The sequence below is a fragment of the Hippocampus zosterae genome, chromosome 19, assembly GCF_025434085.1.
Source record: "Hippocampus zosterae strain Florida chromosome 19, ASM2543408v3, whole genome shotgun sequence".
Classification (NCBI taxonomy): Eukaryota; Metazoa; Chordata; class Actinopteri; order Syngnathiformes; family Syngnathidae; genus Hippocampus; species Hippocampus zosterae.
The window spans coordinates 2,337,798-2,357,777 of NC_067469.1; the positions used below are offsets into that span (position 1 = coordinate 2,337,798).

The 19,980-nt window shown below is 45.2% G+C and overlaps 1 protein-coding gene across 13 annotated transcripts in view; it reads right to left on the minus strand.

Moving 5' to 3' along the window:
• The window catches only part of LOC127591977 (DNA (cytosine-5)-methyltransferase 3A-like), a 26,577-nt gene continuing 6,597 nt past the window's right edge, over window positions 1–19,980 (minus strand). For 3 of the 13 annotated variants that reach the window (XM_052052301.1, XM_052052294.1, XM_052052295.1), the window contains 20 exons: window positions 16,401–16,581; window positions 15,586–15,623; window positions 15,322–15,438; window positions 11,051–11,257; window positions 10,700–10,858; window positions 10,496–10,603; window positions 9,800–9,947; window positions 9,576–9,719; window positions 8,759–8,803; window positions 8,515–8,594; window positions 8,199–8,311; window positions 7,729–7,912; window positions 6,677–6,761; window positions 6,444–6,589; window positions 6,267–6,357; window positions 6,030–6,178; window positions 5,788–5,873; window positions 5,619–5,715; window positions 4,966–5,084; window positions 1–4,897 (listed from right to left, as the gene is read on the minus strand). In XM_052052301.1, coding sequence (XP_051908261.1) covers window positions 4,756–4,897; window positions 4,966–5,084; window positions 5,619–5,715; window positions 5,788–5,873; window positions 6,030–6,178; window positions 6,267–6,357; window positions 6,444–6,589; window positions 6,677–6,761; window positions 7,729–7,912; window positions 8,199–8,311; window positions 8,515–8,594; window positions 8,759–8,803; window positions 9,576–9,719; window positions 9,800–9,947; window positions 10,496–10,603; window positions 10,700–10,858; window positions 11,051–11,257; window positions 15,322–15,438; window positions 15,586–15,623; window positions 16,401–16,581 — 2,439 coding nt within the window. In that variant the 3' untranslated portion in view covers window positions 1–4,755. Of the gene's footprint in view, window positions 4,898–4,965; window positions 5,085–5,618; window positions 5,716–5,787; window positions 5,874–6,029; window positions 6,179–6,266; window positions 6,358–6,443; window positions 6,590–6,676; window positions 6,762–7,728; window positions 7,913–8,198; window positions 8,312–8,514; window positions 8,595–8,758; window positions 8,804–9,575; window positions 9,720–9,799; window positions 9,948–10,495; window positions 10,604–10,699; window positions 10,859–11,050; window positions 11,258–14,316; window positions 14,658–15,321; window positions 15,439–15,585; window positions 15,624–16,400; window positions 16,582–19,980 lie in introns of those variants that run through there. The other 10 variants (XM_052052303.1, XM_052052300.1, XM_052052299.1 and 7 more) reach the window with 10 other exon arrangements.

Genomic DNA, 19,980 nt, shown 5'->3' on the forward strand with positions numbered 1-19,980 from the left:
TCACAAGAAACAGCCTTTTTTTTAATTCACGGTTCTTTCCTTACATTGTTCAAGTAGAAAGTTAAAATGCCTTTTAATTAGTTCATATTCATACAAGAGTAAAATAATAATAGTGCCTCTTCATTACTACAACAAACTTAAATACAGTCATTGTAAAGACAAACTTTTATACTCCTAGCAATATATTTTTTTCTTATTTTCAGAAAACAATTGTAGCACCTTTTTGAAACACCAGCAGTTCCACTTTTCCTAAAAGCTCATCTTTCATTTAGTCCTTGAGATGAGTGTCGTCTGAATGCGCTGCAGCATCGAGTCTGTCGGTGTTGCGTTTGTGTATGTGCAGTGTTTGCTCTGTGGATGTGAACAACAGTAATTTATTGTTTTGGGTTTTTTTTTGGTGAGTGCGAGTCTGATATCAGTGTTGAAAATTGTGCATCACTCAGCCTAAAAGCTGTCAATAGGCAAACCGTCTTCACTGGCTTAAGACAACATCAACTCTGGCATTTGACAGCCGTCAATCAAAACTACGCCCGCCTCTCTCTGGCTTTTGTCTCCCTGCACTCTCAAACAGAAACATGTTCGCATCACACCACAAATTCTGATTTTTGTTTCCAGCCTGTTTGGCTTGGCAAATCGACGATTCGAATTCTGCTTGGGAAAAAATAAAAAACGACGGCGGCGGATAAAAGGGCGGGTTCTTCAATCCTTTTGTGTCACTCAGTGCAGTAATGCGTTTTGTCTTTCACTAACACGACTTCAAACGTCATTTTGCAATTGTGGCGCTCTCCCAAAATGTTGCATGGTGAAAACGATCAGCGCTCCCTGAGATGCAAAACCCGCTTTCAAAGACCTCCTTTCCTTTGACACCTGCCGCCAACAGCATGCGCAATCCGCTGAAGTGAGCGATCAGGCAAATTGGCACCCGCTATTTGGGATCTTAGGTTATAGCTGATTAATTACGGTATGTTTAACCGTGTCGTAATGAATAGCGTGGACAGGGATGTGCATACAAACTGACTGACCCTATGACCAATTTGCACGAGAGGTCAAGCTGATTCAGACCCGCAGGGCTTGTCGGTCTGGACAGAGTTGCCGTTATGTCAAAGATGGAGAGTCACCTCCTCATTATCATCATCGAAATACTGTTGATTTAAAAGAGATGCGTGTACCAATTGCGTCGTTATGCTACCATTACGTACAATTTGGGTTCCATTGGTCACCGCCTGGTGTTTTTTGGCAAACCTTTTTGACTACAGTTTCAATTTCAAGGTTCCGCTGGATTGTGAATTCACCCCAGTCGATGCAAGGCCGCAGCTGGTGCCACTTGAACACATTTCTTATTTGAGAGTGAGTCTCATTTCCACACGAGTTCTCCTTACAACAAGACAAGGTCACTACAACTAACTGTAATTAGAGGTTCTCTATAGCTTCCTTCCCCTCTAGGCTGAGATTGAACGGAACTGAGCACCAACCTGGAACAGTACACACACACACTCACACACACACACACACACGCACACACACACACACAATAACGGATTATTGTTGTAATTAACACTACCATTATTATTATCGGCATCATAATTCCCTAATCTAACATGAGATTACACGGACAGACTGACATGCAGTATCGGAGTGGAAAGGTGGTGGGGGGTGGGGGGTTCAGGAGCACCAAGGCGGCGCAGGGTTATGACGTCACAAACAGCAATGCCATGAAAGGCCTGGTGGTGACGGGTGTCCTGCAGAAACACAGTGACTATGCATGTTCTGTGCATTAACAATTGATGTAGTTGGAGTAAACTAGCACCGCATTGAGGGTGTTTCCAGCAACTGTGTGTGTGTGTGAAGTGAGTGTGTGTGGGTGTGTGTGTACAACCTGCACTTTAGAGCACTGTATAAAGAGCAGAGTTGAAAAAGCACCTGAAGTTTGGTTGTATAGACGGAGAGTAAACATGATGGCGAGGGGGAGGGAAAAAAAAAAAAAAACAGGCAAAACTGCTGGTTTACAGTTTCTGATTGTTTGTGCACACGTGTGTCGACGGGATGCGTCCAGCTGTCTGAGGAAGGTCAGAGGATTGGAAGGCTTTGTCTTAGAAAAAGGTGGTCAACGTGGGACCAAAAGCACCAGACTGAAGGAGATTTCTCAAGCTAACAAATCAAGTCCCTGTTGTTTTCTATTCAATTTCAAAGAGGGGCACCGTGCACCAACGGTGCGGTGTTTTTCAAAGTGAGTTTTCTGGTTTGAACACACGGCAATCCGTTCCACTGGCAGGAAATGCAAAAGCCAACTAGAGAACATTTTGCATCCCTGTGAACTAAAGACAGTAGAGCTGCCAGCGCCGGTTGCTTCTTTACAACCGAGCCTTCTTTTAGTTTGTCACCCAACATCGCAGCAGCAGAGCACAAGAGGCCGAGGCATAAGAAAGGCTGTTTTCCACCACAAAGCTCCATGACTTGATCTCCTTATCAACGCCACGCTACAGCTAGTTTCATTTGTCTTTTCCTCCTCAACAGGCTTGAATAATCTTGCTGGATGAGTTAAACCTCGCCGAGTGGAGCCATTTTTGACCAGACCAAAATTTTTAAAAGGCCAGAAAACCTCCTGAGGTTTGCAGCTTATGCTCAGCACTTCATCACACAGTACCAGTAACTTGTGGAAAAAAGGGAATTAAATACAAAATGGTGCCATTTCTTAAGTTTCTGTATATTGAACGACATAATACAAGATAAAATGTTATTAATCTCACCAAGTGACGCTACAAAGGTTTTAAGTCACACGCTGTTGAACTCAAAAGCTACAGCAAATAAAACCCGGATGCTGCTGACTCTTCACGTGCCCTACGTATTGACAGACGATTCTGTCACCCTTTCAGAGTTACAACCTCCTTAGCTGCTTTGTGGAACACGCGCGGCGTCAACAGTACGTAGCAGCCAGGCGTTTGGAATAATTCCTATTCCTGTCACATTATTTTTACAACAGTGTTAATGATGAATATTTGTTGTTTTGTTTTTTTGTAGCATAGCAGCAAACACTTGAGAAAGCACAATTTGGGATGTATCACGTCGGGCTAATTGGATCATACAATCGTCTGTTAGATAAGACAGCATGTATGGCACACGCTGCATAAACACGGCAAATACACTTTAATCGGTAATTAAAGTTTTGATTGAAGAAAAAAAAAATAGAACAAGCGCAAAGTTTATATTATATGCTAACTGGCAGTAACTATTACAGTACTCTCTCTACTCTACTGTATTCAAAGCTGAGTGCCAAGTATAGTAAGTTCCAGCATGTGGGAGAATATAATCGGGTTGCTCAGTAGTTGACTCGCACACAGCCAAAAAAAAAAATGGCACACGCTACATAAACACGGCAAATACACTGTGCTGAAAATGCTGTTTTGCGGAGCAAATGCTGTCTTTTCCACAATGTTACAGGGGGGGGGGGGGGGGGGGTATTGCTGGATATAAATATTGTGTACATAAAAGAGCATCTGTTCTTTTCATAACGTTAATTTTTAAAAAGACAAGACGTTTCAAGTAACAAATACAGCGCAGCACATTTTGTATGAAATCCCACAAAATTCTAATGAAGCACCGACACGAGCCGCGCGGTTTTATTTTTCGTTTCTTTTTTTTTTTTCCTGCCCCCCCAAGCCACTTGAGGGCACTAAATACTTTTGAAAAGGCACATTCCCAGAGAGTGAAGAGTAAAATGTACCCACATCCCACTGTGGGATTTGCTAAACAACCCTTCTGACCGACTCGAAAAGACAGATAGCGTTTGATAGCAAAGTACAAATGAAAATATATTTGTTACTTTGGCTCACTGCTCCAGCGATTAACTCATCCACACTAAGATGTATTCAACAGAGGGATGAAAGAGGAGTTATTTTTGGGAAAGTGACCATGGAGTGTCGCTTTTTTTCTTTTTTTTTTTCTCAGCCTCTGTAGCTGGTTTAACCTCTGTGCCTGCTTACAAGTATTTGGCTTAAATCTGCTCGGGAGACCAAACCGCAGCAACTGAAAACAAACCGAGACCCCAAAAAGTCTCTGAGAGCACCAAGAACAGTAATAAAAATGTCACACCAAAGTGGCACCATTTGGCCTCGACTACATGCCGGCCAGGCCAGCACCGCAGGTTTTAGCTGGTGTGTGTGTGGTGGATGTGTGTTTGGATATGTGTTCATTGCATCGATAATGCAACTTCAGCACCTCCACTTATATGCGCGGAATGTCTGACATTTGTAATCATACGTTTTGGTGATATATTGAGAGAGATGCGGTGTGTCGGTGCCTCGGCGAGACTGTAACTAATGCAAAACAGCAGAAGACATCAGTTTTAGGTCAAGTGGAAGGAAGTTTGGGTGTGATATACACTCTATATCTGTACTGTAATTATACAGTACGGAGTCTGCACTAGCAAGTGTATGCGTGTATGTGTGTGTGTGTGTGCGTGTGTGTCCACAAGGCAGCACCTGGGGACCAAGATTAGCCAGTAGGTTATACGGGATCGAGGGATGAAGTCCTTAGCAGTGTGTGTGTGTGTGTGTGTGTGTGTGTGGTGTATTCGTATTCTGGTCATCAGTTTCATCTGCGTCAGCCAACCTTCATGTACGAGCTGTGTACTATGTACAGTTACTGTATCTGTCGTCACAATGTGTGTGTATGCGTGTGTGTGTGTGAGTGTATGCGAGGGTCAGAGAGCGAGAGGTGAGAGAGAGAGAGAGAGAGAGAGAGAGAGAGGTTGTGTGACTAGTTGCAGGCGAAGTACTCCTTTAGAGGGGCAAAGAGGTGCCTGATGACGGGAACGCTCCACGAACGTCCCAGCAGCCTTTGCCTTGCCAGCCGGCTCATGTTGGACACGTCGGTGTAGTGGACAGGGAAACCAAACACCCTGGAAACACACACAGGTCGGTCATCATTTAGAGAAGAACAATTTTGCGCGCATGTCTATCAAGGTACCTTTCCATCTCAGTGCACCAGAGGATGTCCTCCTTGTTGTCCATGAAGACGGGGAAATGCTCATCTTTCCCCTGCTTCACAGAGTTGGAGCGAGTCGTTATCGTACGCAACTTCTCAAACTGGAATTTGCATCCAGAACACACAAAACACAGACACACAAACACACACACACACACACAAATATTGTTTTGTTTTTTTTTTAAATTCCTAAATCTGTCCCGTGATATTGGGTATGAATGACCTCCGCAAAAAAAAATAACTGACCTCCATCAACTGTTTGTTGCGAGCACAGAAAGAGAAGAACCAATGATGGACCCAACTCAAAAGAAATGGGTACACTTATTATCGTACATTTTGTTTTTCACTCGCTCCCTTTATTTATTCATCTATATGTTGATTCTTCAAGAATCAGATTTAGACATTTTTTTAAATGGATGTTGCTGTAGTTTGCTAGTTACGTACTGCAAGAAATAAATATACAGTCATAATAATAATAATAATAATAATAATCCCCATTATTTCACATCATAGACTGTTTTCTATCTTGGTCCTTTTTTCCCCCCCATACATGAAAATTTGAGTATTTACTCTCAAAAAAGAATCACACATGCATGCGGGGCAAAATACATCGAGGCACACGGGCACGCTGTTACCTTGGCAGTGCGACCATGCTCGAGACACTCTTGCAGGTCCAGCTTGTCATTCGTCATGGGGCTCAGGGGTCTGTTTGTTGACGATACGTTCGAGAAGCTATTCAAATTATAATTATTTTCAAATTGATGAATTGGGTCAAGTAGCGTGCGGTGAGCGTCTTTTTCTCACCTTGACATGCCGGGCAGGTTTCCCCAGAAATATCGAGCACGGTGGGCAGCAGAAACTTCCTTGGCATCGATCATCACAGGGTTGCACTGAACAGAGAGGCTTATTTAGTTTTCAATATTTATTGTGGTTGAATTTCTAATCACATTTCCTCTTATTGTTGGAGTTTTTGGTGGGGAAATAAAAATTCTTTTGAGCACACACACACACACACACACACACATGAGAGCAGGTTTAACTTTTACCTCTAAAAAGCGAGATATGTCCCGTTTGTCACTGACGCCCATGGCGACGACGTTCTCGAAGAGCCAAAAGAAAGGCCGCTCGTCACCCTCTTTTGGTCGAGCCTCGTGCAACAGACGGTAAAACTCGAAAAACAATCGCCCGGTTCCCTCTGCAGAAATTGAGCGACGTTTACATATGATGGAATCAAACTATCAAAAGTCAAATGATCGCTTTCGCTCCAACTCTAACATATGTACCGTAAAGGCCCTTGCGTGCAGGGTTTACTATGGAGAGGTCGTTGCAGGGACTTCCTCCTATCACCAGGTCAAACGGTCCCCACTCTTCGATCTGAGGGGCAAATATAACATCAATCAAAAGGAGAAGGAGAGCGAGTGTGAATTCAGCTTATAAATCTCCAGAAAGATGCGACTCACGTGTTTATGGGTTACGTTGCGGACGTCGCCCACGTACATGATGCGTCCCTGGTGTCTGACCATGCCGACGGTGATGGAGTCTTCACAAACCTCGGACGCCACGTACTTATCGACCTGGATGCCCAGATCCTTTAGCACCAAAAGTCCTGAGGGCGTAAGAAATAACAGTTTCTATTTGTGACGTGGTGATAAACATCACGCACCCATGCAGGCACACACTCTTAAGTGCACACCTGTGGCAATGCCATCAAACAGTGATAAGACTCTGATTGGCTGCCTCTTTTCCGCTGCGACTGGAGCATACAACTTGGCTGGCTCCTGGAAGACAAAAACGACAACAAGGTCAGGCTCACAAAGATTTGGTAAATTGGTAATGGTCATGGTAAACAAGGGCCCTCTTAAATAACCACTGGCCAAAATATTAGGGCAGGCATGTCCAAAGTCCGGCCCGGGGGCCAAATCCGGCCCGCGGTCGAATTTCATCCGGCCCTCGGCCCCTGTCATAAAATCAGTGCCGTCTGGCCCGCAGGTTGGGCGCAATGGAACACGTGTTGCATTGACTGAGGTCTCGTAGACTGGTGAGTGATGTTTTATAGAGTACTGCTTCCCTCTAGTGGCTAAATGAGTAATAGCATTCACTAAATGAGTAATAGCATTTAGACACTAGAGGGCATCACTCACGAGTTAACAAGACATCACTTCGTGTTTATATTGACTGATATGTCATATTTCAAATGATCCTTGCAGTTGTGGATATGTGTATTGCTTGTTCATTTTCCTGTTGTTCGAGTCAAAGGTTTTGTGACTATTGAAAAGTCGTGGTGATACATTTTATGTTTCAAATCAATCAATTTGCACTCAGGAGACTTCTGTTTAAGAAAAAGTCAAGTGAATAAGCAGTTGCATGTGATATACCAGTTTCAAATGAACCAAAAGAAATTCTTAAGATTGTTGAAATTAAAATAAAAATGGAAATGTGAAACAGACTGGCTTACTAAAATTTGTTGAACAATATTGTTGTTCAATGTAAAGAATGTCAGCCAAGGTCGGTCCCCGACATTTTACCACATAAAATCTGGCCCCCTTGGCAAAAAGTTTGGACACCCCTGTATTAGGGAGACCGACTAACGTGGGCCAGGAACATCGCTAACAACAAAATCTTTGAGTGATCGTGAGAGGGCCCCTCTCAGCAGTGCACGTGGCCTGTGATTGATCCAAAATGAAGGCAAGGTTCTGCGCAGGTGACTGTTGTTACGCGTGATGTCACTACACAAGCGAGACTCACAAAGTCCTGTTCGTGATTGTTGGCGAAAAAATGCTGCAGTCGGCAAGGCCAGTCGTCCCGTCGTCGCAGTAAGCCGTAGGTGTTTCGGGGCCCACACATGTAACAGTTCCACGGATCTTCTTTGATGGCCGCCGCCGCCGAGCCGATTCCCACCAGCAGATCCACACACTCCACGCAGAAGCACCTGAGCATAAATGCATACGCAAGGAGGCTTTTCTCAAGACCAGCGAGAAGCCACACAGACATCTTTTGACTTCCTGGGCTTTAAAAAAAAAAAACAGTCAAGACACAATCATCACTAACTCAAGTCTGCACTTTTAACTACAACACTTTTCACGCTGCAAAAATGACCTCGGCCTTTGCTTTTCCCGTCAAATAAATCCGCCGGCGGAGAGAACTATTTTTCAACCATTTGCCATAAAAGGAGATGTGGCGGTTCCAAGTCCCAAGATCATCTGCAGCGTACTGACCTACAGCAGTTGTTGTTGCCGCACATGAGGACCTCCCTGCCTCCGCAGCAGATGGTGCAATAGGACTGGTAGCCGTCATCGTCGTACTGGTAGGCGCACTCTAAAAAGGAATTCTATCAGAGCCCGGGAGAAAAACACAGGTTGAAATCATTCAATATTGTATTTTCATCGTTCTTACTGACCAAAAAAAAATTAAAAATCTATATTGTTCACAAGATAACAAAACTTAATAACCCTTTCGACGTATCGTCTCGAATTGGGAAAAATATGTTGGTTGATGTTGATACTAAAATACAAAATACAAAATACGTCTTACTTTGCAACCCACACACATTGCTCCCATGAAGAGAGGATGCTCCAGAGAGACGCTGAGGCTTCCACAGGAGATGCAGATATCTGCGGGGCGGGGGGTGGGGAAGGGGGGGGGGAGATGCACACAACCACAGAGAACAGTCACGCATTGTGTTGACTTAAATGTCAGAACCTAAATTCAATTGAAAATACTCGATAAAAAAAAAATGGCTGCACACTGTATTGCGATAAATAAATAGAGATGATACCTTCGATGTTTCGCGTTTTCTTTTTAATCTCCTGTATAAGTCTCTCTGGGGGAAACAAAAGAAAGTGCCATTAATAAAAACGACACGCGGATACATAAGGCCAAACATAAAGTTCATGTCGTATTACACGTGCAAGATTGCTGAACATGATTTTCGGGGAGGATTATGCGACAGTGATGTCAGTTCTTGTGCGAATACGATGTATGACGTTCATCCAGTACTGCAATGTTCAAAACCAACTGTTCAAATCTCCACTGAAGAATATTCATTCACTCATTCATTCATTCATCTTCCGAGCCACTTAATCCTCAGTAGTGTCGCGGGGGGTGCTGGAGCCCATCCCAGCCATCTCCGGGCAGTAGGCGGGGGACACCCTGAATCGGTTGCCAGCCGATCGCAGGGCACACAGAGACGAACAACCATCCGCGCTCACACTCACACCTCGGGACAATTTAGAGTGTTCAATCAGCCTGCCACGCATGTTTTTGGAATGTGGGAGGAAACCGGAGCACCCGGAGAAAACCCACCCCGGGGAGAACATGCAAACTCCACACAGGGAGGCCGGAGCTGGATTCGAACCCGGTACCTCTGCACTGTGAAGCCGACGTGCTAACCACTGGATACCCTTCCGCCCTTCCACTGAAGAATATTCACATCCTATTTCTGCAGCTCGCTGACTAATTTGGAATGGAAGTAGGCTACACGTTTCTTCTTTGAAAATCTTTAATCCATCCATTTTTTTTTATTCCTAGCTGAGCTGACTTGAGAGCCAGCGTAAGCCCGTGGGCAGGTCAGCAGTCGATCAACTTCGGTTCACCTCTAGTTCCTTCGTCGATCACCTCTCTGATCTTGGCTTTTTCCGCCGCGTTCTTGCGAGGTTTCTTGGCAGGGGGAGGAGTATATGCCGCCTCCGGTTCTGCCCACATCTCAGAGTAGACGTCTTTATACGGGTTCTGCTCCTCTGTGAAGATCGGCGAGTGTGAAATATCGATACGGTATCGACGGCATACGCTCAAGTTGCGTGTATGGGTGCGCACGTACCCTCGGGAGGGTCCAGTGATTGTGGGCCGTTGGGCAAGAAGCCAGTCATAGCCCATTCTATCATCTGTCTGGTCTGAGGCTCCACACCTTCTGCGTCATCACTCGGGTCGCAGGAAGGAGTGGGTCGTCCCGCTCGCGTACTTGCCACCTTGATACAGAACAAACATGCACGTTCATCTCATCTCTATATCATCATCTTCCGAGCCGCTTGATCCTCACTAGGGTCGCGGGGGGTGCTGGAGCCTATCCCAGCTGACTTCGGGCAGTAGGCGGGGGACACCCCGAATCGGTTGCCAGCCAATCGCAGGGCACACAGAAACGAACAACCGTCCACGCTCACACTCACACCTAGGGACAATTTAGAGTATTCAATCAGCCTGCCACGCATGTTTTTGGAATGTGGGAGGAAACCGGAGCACCCGGAGAAAACCCACGCAGGCCCGGGGAGAACATGCAAACTCCACACAGGGAGGCCGGAGCTGGAATTGAACCCGGTACCTCTGCACCGTGAAGCCGACGTGCTAACTACTGGACTACCGGGCCGCCCCTCATCTCTATATGTACATATTATTTAACACGGGCATTATCATGATTCAATTTGGTCCGATAACAGACACGAATGCAACTTTTAAGAATTGAACATTAGAAACGGCCATTTTGCTCCACGTGGCATTTAAAATAAGCAAGCGTGTTAACCTGCAGAGCCTCAAAGATGGCTTTCCGGTACATGGGCTGCTTGTTGTAGGTGGGTTGGTGAAAGGCAGACGAGAAAGAGCTGAGCGGCATGAGTTTCTCCACGCAAACCTGGAAAAGGAAGGCAAAGGCGTGGAAGATTTCGGGATGGCTCAGCAATGACTTTTAAAACCCAATGCTGAGCCTCCGTTTGATCAATTCGCTCACCACCGAGAATTTGCCGTCTCCAAACCACATGACCCAGCGAGTCCCATCGGCGGCTCGACTACGGCCGCTCATCCACCAGGAAACGATCCTGCCGGGCCACCAGGAGAAACCTCGTAGTTTCCCGAACACCAGCGTGCCGATGCCAAAGCCCCTGCCATCCTGTGGGAATCCAGGAAAAAAAAAAAAGAGTCCAGGGGGATTTCACGTCTCGTTTTATGGACTCTTCAGTGATGCCACCACAAAAGGTTGTGATAGCGACTGATGTCAGGTCCTATTTCCTGGCTAAAATGACGACAGGTCAACACGAAAAAAAAAATGGATAAGAATTCGCTCGGCGAACCCCGCTTTCACCTGGTACTCAATCTCTCTGGGCGTCGCCTGGTCTCCTCTGGCGACTGGTTCCGGTGTTACGGCAACGGTCGGCGAGGCGGGATCTGTTTGCTGCTGGGATGGCAGAGGGTCCGGACTGGCTGGCTCCTCCTCTTTTTGAAAGTCGCCTTCTGATGTGAGGTCGTCCATCATGCATATCTCAGCTTTCCTGTAAGCCTGTCTCTCCGCCTGCAAAGGTTGAAATGGAGGCCGACGTCAACAAAGGGCCACGAGGGAGAACACTTGGTTCACACCATCCCGAGTATCGCCGCTGAGGGCAAAAAAGACTTCCCGATAGGCATTTGCTTCAAGTCACTATGGCGCTAGTCACGTGAACCTGCGGCTACCGGAGAGATTCTCCGATTGGTATTAAACGTGGGCCTTTGCAGTCGATCTGTTAACTGTTCAAGTTCGAGGCTTCTGTGCTCCAGGCTGTGAGAACAATCTCTTAATTGATCTCGTGAAACAGGAAGTGAGCAGGGCGGGACCGTAAGCTGGGGATACAATTCAGTGGGGTTCGACTCAAGAAGGCGAGAAATAATACAGTGAGAGGAGAGTGAGTGGCAAAACCAATTTTTTTAAAAAAAAGGAAAAGTAGAAGGACAACAAAAGGAATCCAGCTGGTAAGACAGCATTTTGAAGTGCTGCACAGTTAAGCACAGAACATGAGGAAGGAGTAGTACGGCAATGAAAAGTACAATCTTTACAATAGCCCATAATTTCACTTGCTTTCATCCTAGTTGTTAGATACCGGCAATTCATAAAAATCCTTTTAACTGTATATGCCTGAAGCAAAAAAAACAGCCGCTCTGGAATGATTCAGCTTAATGACATACAGTTTTGCGCAGTTGTCGCAGCAGTGTAGTCCAATACGGGAGACGCTGCTCCGAAATCAGACTTCAACTGGAGTTAGTACTCCGGAGAGCACATACCTCCGTCACGGCTGGACTGCTAACCAAGTGTAAACAGTGCGCGGCTCTGTAGTTTGTCTTTGTTTGCTCGAGCACGTTGTAACGAGCGGCCATCTGCAATCAGCAGGGTGCGCTCGAGATGGCAATAGTTACGTCAAGCAATCAAAAGCGAACAGCCTGGGTCCTGATAACATTGTTGCCGCTTCATCGCTTACCACAACATATGCAAGCGCATTAAAAAGTGAATGGGTGTTAGCTAATGTGAAATAATTCACTCATTCAAAAAAAAAATGCTCAAGGAACAAATAAGATAGAAAATGACATTCCAACCCATCAGTCTTCATATGTTATGCATTACCATTAAAACCAACATGTAAAACTTGATCTTCCAGTCAGAAAAAAAAGTTCAATTAAAGTACCGGAGCCTCAACCCACTTCAACAGTCTCAATCTGGCTGATGTGAAAGCAACAAAAAACGAGGGCAGACCATGAAAGAAAAAAGAAAAATTGTTTGAATGGGTCAGAATGATTTACGTAGCACATTGTTCACGACTCCAGCTGGCCTGTAAACAACATTTAAAGGAATGAATGTGTGAAACAAGCAACAGTAAAACGATGGCATAAATTACTCACTGAAAGAGACAGTAAAAGTGAGAGCGACTATTCACTCTCCCCTCAATTTGACCCGAAAACTCTTCTCGGCTGATGTTGACTTTTGACCTTATAAACTTCTAATCGTCCGGTTCCATGTGCCAAAGGCAGACCGCATGCAATAATACGCCGACACAAACGCACAAAAGTGTGTAGTGTAAGAGAAAATTCATATCTCTGCAGGTTTCTTGAATATTGCGATGCCTGTGTAAATACAGCCTACAGCATTTCATAGAAATGTATTTAAAAAATAAAAACTATGAGGCTGTACACTTATTGAGCCAGGGTAGTCGTAGCGCACGCTGTGCTAGATGTCACAAAAAAAGAAATAGACTCAATGGGGGTCTGTGCATGACAATAGCAGGCAAACTGCAAGATCTGCCCTTGCGGATGATGTAGTCGGCGTCACATGTGACGTGGGCAATTGACAGCCGCGTCACACAGAAGGCCCAGCGAGGCAAAGTACAGCTACCAAATTCACGCTTAACTAGACTAGATCTGAAGTGAAGTGAAGCCATCTTCAAATCTCGCAAGCAGCCGATTCCAATTTATTAAAGTAAAAAAAAAAACATCAGTTATCTCGATCTCATTTTTGAACATCACAAAAATCTGACATTTAACTGAGGAGGCGTGTCGGCTTTTTTACACCCAGTGTGTCTGAACAACTAACGATGGTTGTAAAAAAAAAAAAAATCATTGCGCCGATGCTTTATTCTACGACACAGCAACTTGTCACACCACACACAAGAAGCCATGCGGCGAAATGACGAAAAGAACGACTCACGGAAGCATTGCAGTTATCGACTATTTCCAAACAAAGACATGAGGAGGGTTGCCATGAGTTACAGCTTTGAACTTTAGCAAACCCTGCGACCTGGCCAGTGTGCTCAGTCCTGGCGACACCCCCTTGATCTGTGACCCCGCACCCTGTGACCTCGCCGGTGAACCGTTTCGAAACCACACCCCCCTTTACAGCCGTGACTGACCCTGACCTCCAAGTGAACTCAAAGACACACACACACACACAAGACCATTAAAAGAGGAGTTAAGACCCCCCTCCCCCACTGTCAACAGGCAAACGGCTGCTCTTTCATTCTCGATAATCTTGTGACTTCATGCACGAGAAAACATGGAGGTGGCTGTTTCAGAACGATATCTGGAAATACAACTGATTTTTCTGTCCAATTAATAATAAATCTTCTAGAGTGCTCATGTGGAATGCCCTCCCGCCCCCCCCCACCCCCCTCCTTATTTCCTGCACAACAGGTCCTTTTTAATGATGAGTCGTCATGAGTTTCTTCTTTGGCTGATTATTATGATTATGATCAAAAATCACAAATAACAACAAAGAATAACTCCTTGATTGGAACGTTCGCAAGGCTGTGAGTGACAGTTGAGCAGCGCTTAAACTCCAACTAGTCCAAAGCACATCAACTTGACAAGGCAATCCAAACAACCAAAACCTCAACGCTGACAGATTTTGAAGCTGCAATCGAAAACACTTCAAAGTGCAATATCGCCAAACTAAACTCTTATCTCCAAATGAATGCCATTCCAGTTTTTCAGTGTTGTTTTTCTTAACAAACAAAAATGTCCTCAATGGACTCTTTATATTAAAAGTGTTACCAAAAAAAAAAAAGGTCATTTGTTTTTCTGTTAGGTCAAAAAAAAAAATGTGAAACTTACAGATAGGACATGGCATTGTTCCTCCCTGGCTCTCTTTCTCTCTGTCATTTTCTTCAGTGTCTCTCTTCCTCCGACAGTTTCCTCTCTGGCCGTCTCCTTGACTCGCGCACTCAAACATTCTTCCAGCTTAGGCTCTTCTGATTGGTCGGCCGTGAACCGAGCGATTGATTTACAGGCTTCCTCACCTCACACATGATGAGGTGGCCTCCCACAACGGAGTCACTAGTCGTTGCGATGAATGTGCGGAAGCCTCTGGGATTTATGTGTGATGATGACACCATGGATACCAAACAACAGATCCGTGCTGGCGTTTACATGCGTGCATATGTTGGCGTGAGCATGCATGTGATCGTTATGATCTCTCATACCGATACAAAAGATTTTTTTTTTTTTTAGTGTCGTCGCACTGTAGCTTGAAAGTGATCAATCTTCACCCAAGCCCTGCTGTCAAACTCAAAGCCGGTAGGCCAACTGTTAGGTCACAGTCTGGCAACTCTTTCCCGACGGCTTGCTTGCAGTTTGCAGAAAATAGGTAGCTGAGGAGCGTGCCAGAGATGCGCTCTGTTGTGTGATGTCACAATTGACGGGTGGGCAAAAGACCCGACCATTTCTCCCACTATCCCAATGAACCACCGCCAGCAAACGGTGGCTCGAGGACAACCTCTTGACTCTCGTTAAAGTTCAAGGCCACCAAAAGGTGCATGACAAATGCTCGGTTCATCTCAAAGTCTTTTTTTTTAATGACAGAAAACTAAACAGTCCCATTCTGTTCAAAGCGCTGCGGGGGACTTCCGTTTCTTTAATTCCGTTTCTGTGCTGGAGACAAAAACCACAACTTCCTGCGACTACTTCGGTTCACGCGTGAGCCGAAACGAACTTCCTGAGAATGCCCTAATTCCCAAATGGACCGCTTTGAAAGTATACTGTATGATTATTATGATGATTCTTATGAGTAAATTGAAGAAAATATGTCAAGAAAAGCCTTCTTATGACTGCAGCTCACACCTCCATCTTCCAGCGGCTGAGCCATTCTTCTTTCTGTCTCCTGCTGATGTAGTACGGGTCTCCAGCCTGGAAAGTCACTCTGGGGACCGGCTTCCTACGCAACCTCCCTGTCTCACCCTGCACACACAGCCACAAAAGCTTGATATATCCTGAACTGACTACACACCGCTTGTACTGTAAGAATATTTCACTTCATTGTTGGGAGTGGGGGAAAAAAAAAACAAATAAAAAAAAGAAAAAGGAATGGGAGAAGAAGCACCTTACCTCTCGAGGGGAGTCGCAGCTTCTGTCGTCGGCTTCATCTAAAGAAGGTAAATGACAGGAAATGGGCCATTTGTACTGAATTAACAAGGGGCTTAGTAAGGATCCATACTTGTGGCTTTTATGACTTTTCTCTGGCACACATATTTCAAGTCCAAATGCCTTCAAAGACTGCCATCTGGAAGTTATTTTAGCTGCGGTCATGCCCCCCCCCCCCAGCACCCCCCCCTCCCCACCTCCATCAAGACTCAAATGACAGAATAAAATAATAACATTTTCAATTTGTTTTTCCGTTTTCAATCATTTCTCCACTCAGACGAATGCATAAATTGGCAACAGACATCGAAATACATGAACATGTTCAAAATACAGTGGAAGCTCAAACCCCAAACTCGGCTTCAAAAGCTACTTAAAAACTTTGCTTATGCTTTCCTGCATAAAAAGAACCAGCTTATTCTGCCACAGTATCATCCGATCAGTCAAAAAAAGGTCCCCCGTTTGACACCCGTGACTGTATTCATACAGACGTGACAGTTAAGAATGTTACAAAGTGAAAAGCAATTACACGCTTGCGATATTTAAGTCACGTGTGGTCAGAAAGGGGAAAGGATGAGTAATTGTTAGCTTGTTTTTCGGCCAAGTCTGAACATGCCGGTCCTTGTTTTTCACACTTGAGTGGCAGGTAAGAAAGTTAAAATATCACTTGTAACGTTGCCTGCGCAGTTAAACGGTAATCAGGTTTTTACAACCACTCCAGGCATACCGTAGTCATGGCAACGGTGGCGTTAAAAGAGAAAGTGGAATAATTGGCAAAGTACCTATGTTAGGCTTTGGAGGTTCCACTGTATCGCCAGATGACTTTGCGCTCAAAGCAATACCCTTATTCCCGTCGTTATGCTCTAGTTTCCGACGCCCACGTTTCTTGCGAGGGGAAGGGGGGGAGCGCTCCAGCTCCCCCGGCGGAGTTGAGGGGGCTGAGGGGTCGGACGTTGCCATCTCCTGGAAAACAGATGGCGCAATCTGCCTGAGTAACCTGCTGTCGGTCAGGATTTAATCCAAAAACATCCTGACGGCGCGCACATGCGCACACACACACACACACACACACATTACACCACAAACAGTGCATAAAACTCATACGCAAAGTAGCTGCAATACTCGCACACCAATTAGTTTGTCCTTGTTAGAAAGTAGGATGTACGGATCCAGGAGGGTGTGTAACAAACACCCACACTGACATTAAGACAATACTGTACAAACTAGTAGGGCGGCCCGGTAGTCCAGTGGTTAGCACGCCGGCGTCTCAGTGCAGAGGTACCGGGTTCGATTCCAGCTCCGGCCTCCCTGTGTGGAGTTTGCATGTTCTCCCCGGGCCTGCGTGGGTTTTCTCCGGGTGCTGCGGTTTCCTCCCACATTCCAAAAACATGCGTGGCAGGCTGATTGAACACTCTAAATTGTCCCTAGGTGTGAGTGTGAGTGCGAATGGTTGTTCGTTTCTGTGTGCCCTGCGATTGGCTGGCAACCGATTCAGGGTGTCCCCCGCCTACTGCCCGGAGACAGCTGGGATCGGCTCCAGCACCCCCCGCGACCCTAGTGAGGATCAAGCGGTACGGAAGATGAATGTACAAACTAGTGAGATAAGGAGGGGGGTAATTTAGGTAACGTCATCATCAATGTGCACACAACTAGGAAATTCTTGCATGAAATGGTGTATCAGTTGCACACATTTAAGTAAGTTGCCCGACTGAAATAATATTATACAGTACAATAAATACCGTAATCACACAGTAAAGAACTTGAGGTCTTCGCAATAAAAGAATCTGTAAGCCGATGATTTTTTCCATTAGCACTTTAATCATGTGGCTGAAAAGGCCAGAAGCTGTTTTATGTGCATGTGTCTGTCGCTAAAGGCGGATGAGTTTTACAGACGTGTCGTTAAAAAAAAAAAAAAAAAAAAACTAAAGAAAACGGAGCGGCAATGCTAACGCAAAGCTTCGAGGCGATGTACTTCAATGCCGGCGAGTGCTAACAAGCTGAAAGAGGCTTTAATGGGCAGGTGAGAGGAGACATTATATGTCGACGAAAAGGGCCTGGGGACTTTGCCGGCTCATACGGAGTCTAATTGCAGACACAAACAGTGGACGCATTGTACTAATCGTGTCCGAAGCACAGGATATTTCCTTGTTCATGGTTGATGTTCCCCAAATGTGGAATTAGATGCGTGCACGCTGGGGCTATTATTTGCCTCAACATCAACTCCATTACGTTAATTTGTTCTTTCATTGGATTCTAAAAATGACAGAGCTGGGCACGGACCTCGCTTTCGTGGAAACAGCGAAATATCTTTTGTGCAAAAGCTGCAAATGTTAACACACCACCATGCATTCATTCAAATATATATATACATACATACATACATATATACATACATATTATATATATATATATATATATATATATATATATATACATACATATTATATATATATATATATATATATATATATATATATATATATATATATATATATATATATATATTCATTCATTCATTCATCTTCCTAACCGCTTGATCTTCACTAGGGTCGCGGGGGGTGCTGGAGCCTATCCCAGCTGTCTCCGGGCAGTAGGCGGGGGACACCCTGAATCGGTTGCCAGCCAATCGCAGGGCACACAGAAACGAACAACCATCCACGCTCACACTCACACCTAGGGACAATTTAGAGTGTTCAATCAGCCTGCCACGCATGTTTTTGGAATGTGGGAGGAAACCGGAGCACGCATATTTTTGGAACGTGGGAGGAAACCGGAGCACCCGGAGAAAACCCACGCAGGCCCGGGGAGAACATGCAAGCTCCACACAGGGAGGCCGGAGCTGGAATCGAACCCGGTACCTCTGCACTGTGAAGCCGACGTGCTAACCACTGGACTACCGGGCCGCCTTATATATATATATCTTTTTTTAAAATTATTTACCATTCATGCTTGATGTACATCTACCATTAAGGATTCTGGCTTTTGAATTTTGGCCCAGTATCAAACCAAATGTTTTCTTCTCTTTTTTTTTGGCCCAGAGGACATGACGATGTGAAATGTGGACTCGTTTTGTTGTTCATCTACAATCACTATAGCCATTCCGCACGAAAAAAAAATGTGAACAAAAGAAGCCCACCGACATTGTTTTAAGCATAAAGATTACAATCTTGAGTTTGAATCACGAACCCGTCTCACCAACTGACAGTTCTGTTGAAATCTAATCTCGCAGCATCTGCCTTAAAGCACTGAAACATACTTGGGTGTCAACTTTGCATGGGTGCGTGAGTGCGTGCGCGCGTGTGTGCATGTTTTAATCAAATTTTCTATCCTAAATTTATATACTTCTATCCAAAATGAACGACAACTACAATATCAAATGTTTTCAATACAACCCAATATAAATCACTGGATCTGGATTCATTTCAAAGGAGTCCTCCCAAATAAACTCGACAGGAAAAGTTAACTCTGATGTCATACTGTCAGGCCAGGGGAACGCAACATAATGGCAAACGCAATGCCCTATTGTCCACATACGGCACCGAAAGTCAGGTAAGAGGAGCGGAAACGGCACAGGAACTCGCCACAACTACAGTGGAATAAACTGCAACAATGCGCGCGTGTTTGTGAGCGACGAGGCCGCGCAAAGCCCGCCTCCTTGGTTGGACAGGCCGCCACATGCTCAAACCTGCTCCCCGTCGCGCATGACTGCACTCGATGCATACATGGATGACAGGTTGGTCTCCATCTTTCTTTTTTGACTGGGAGTGTTTGATCAGCTGGATTGACTCGTGACACACACACACACACACACGCATGCACACACAATAGAGTTGATTCATTCAAACGTAGTTTCTGTACACCTCATGAAATGGTAGTGGACATTCATTTAGTCAAGTGCAAAGAGTACGACTTCGCGGGGGAGGATATCATTTGTACATTGCGCATTTTCACTATCATCCTTTCACTACAATATCAAAGGACTGAAATAGTTTCGCCCCCCCCCCCCCCCTCTCCTCAAATCCTAATTACCGGTACGTTTGCTCAATGTGGTAATGTTCACCAGCATTTGTTCTGAGATTACTGCACAGCACCGTCGCTTCACCACCCCCCCCCCCCCCCCCCCCCGCAGGCCGAAATTCTTTGTGGTGTGTAATCTATTAGAGAGGAGGCCAATTCTGGAGGATATTTTGTGTTTGTGATAACCGGAGGAGAGGCTGACGTAAGGCAAAAAAATAAAAAAAAAGACATTTTGGAAAGCTTGAACTAACATGAGTCTGAGGAGGAGGAAACGCAATGTGGAGGGCTTGAACTGCGACCTTGACTTTACACCACATAAAATGTCAACATCCTGTGCTATGAAGG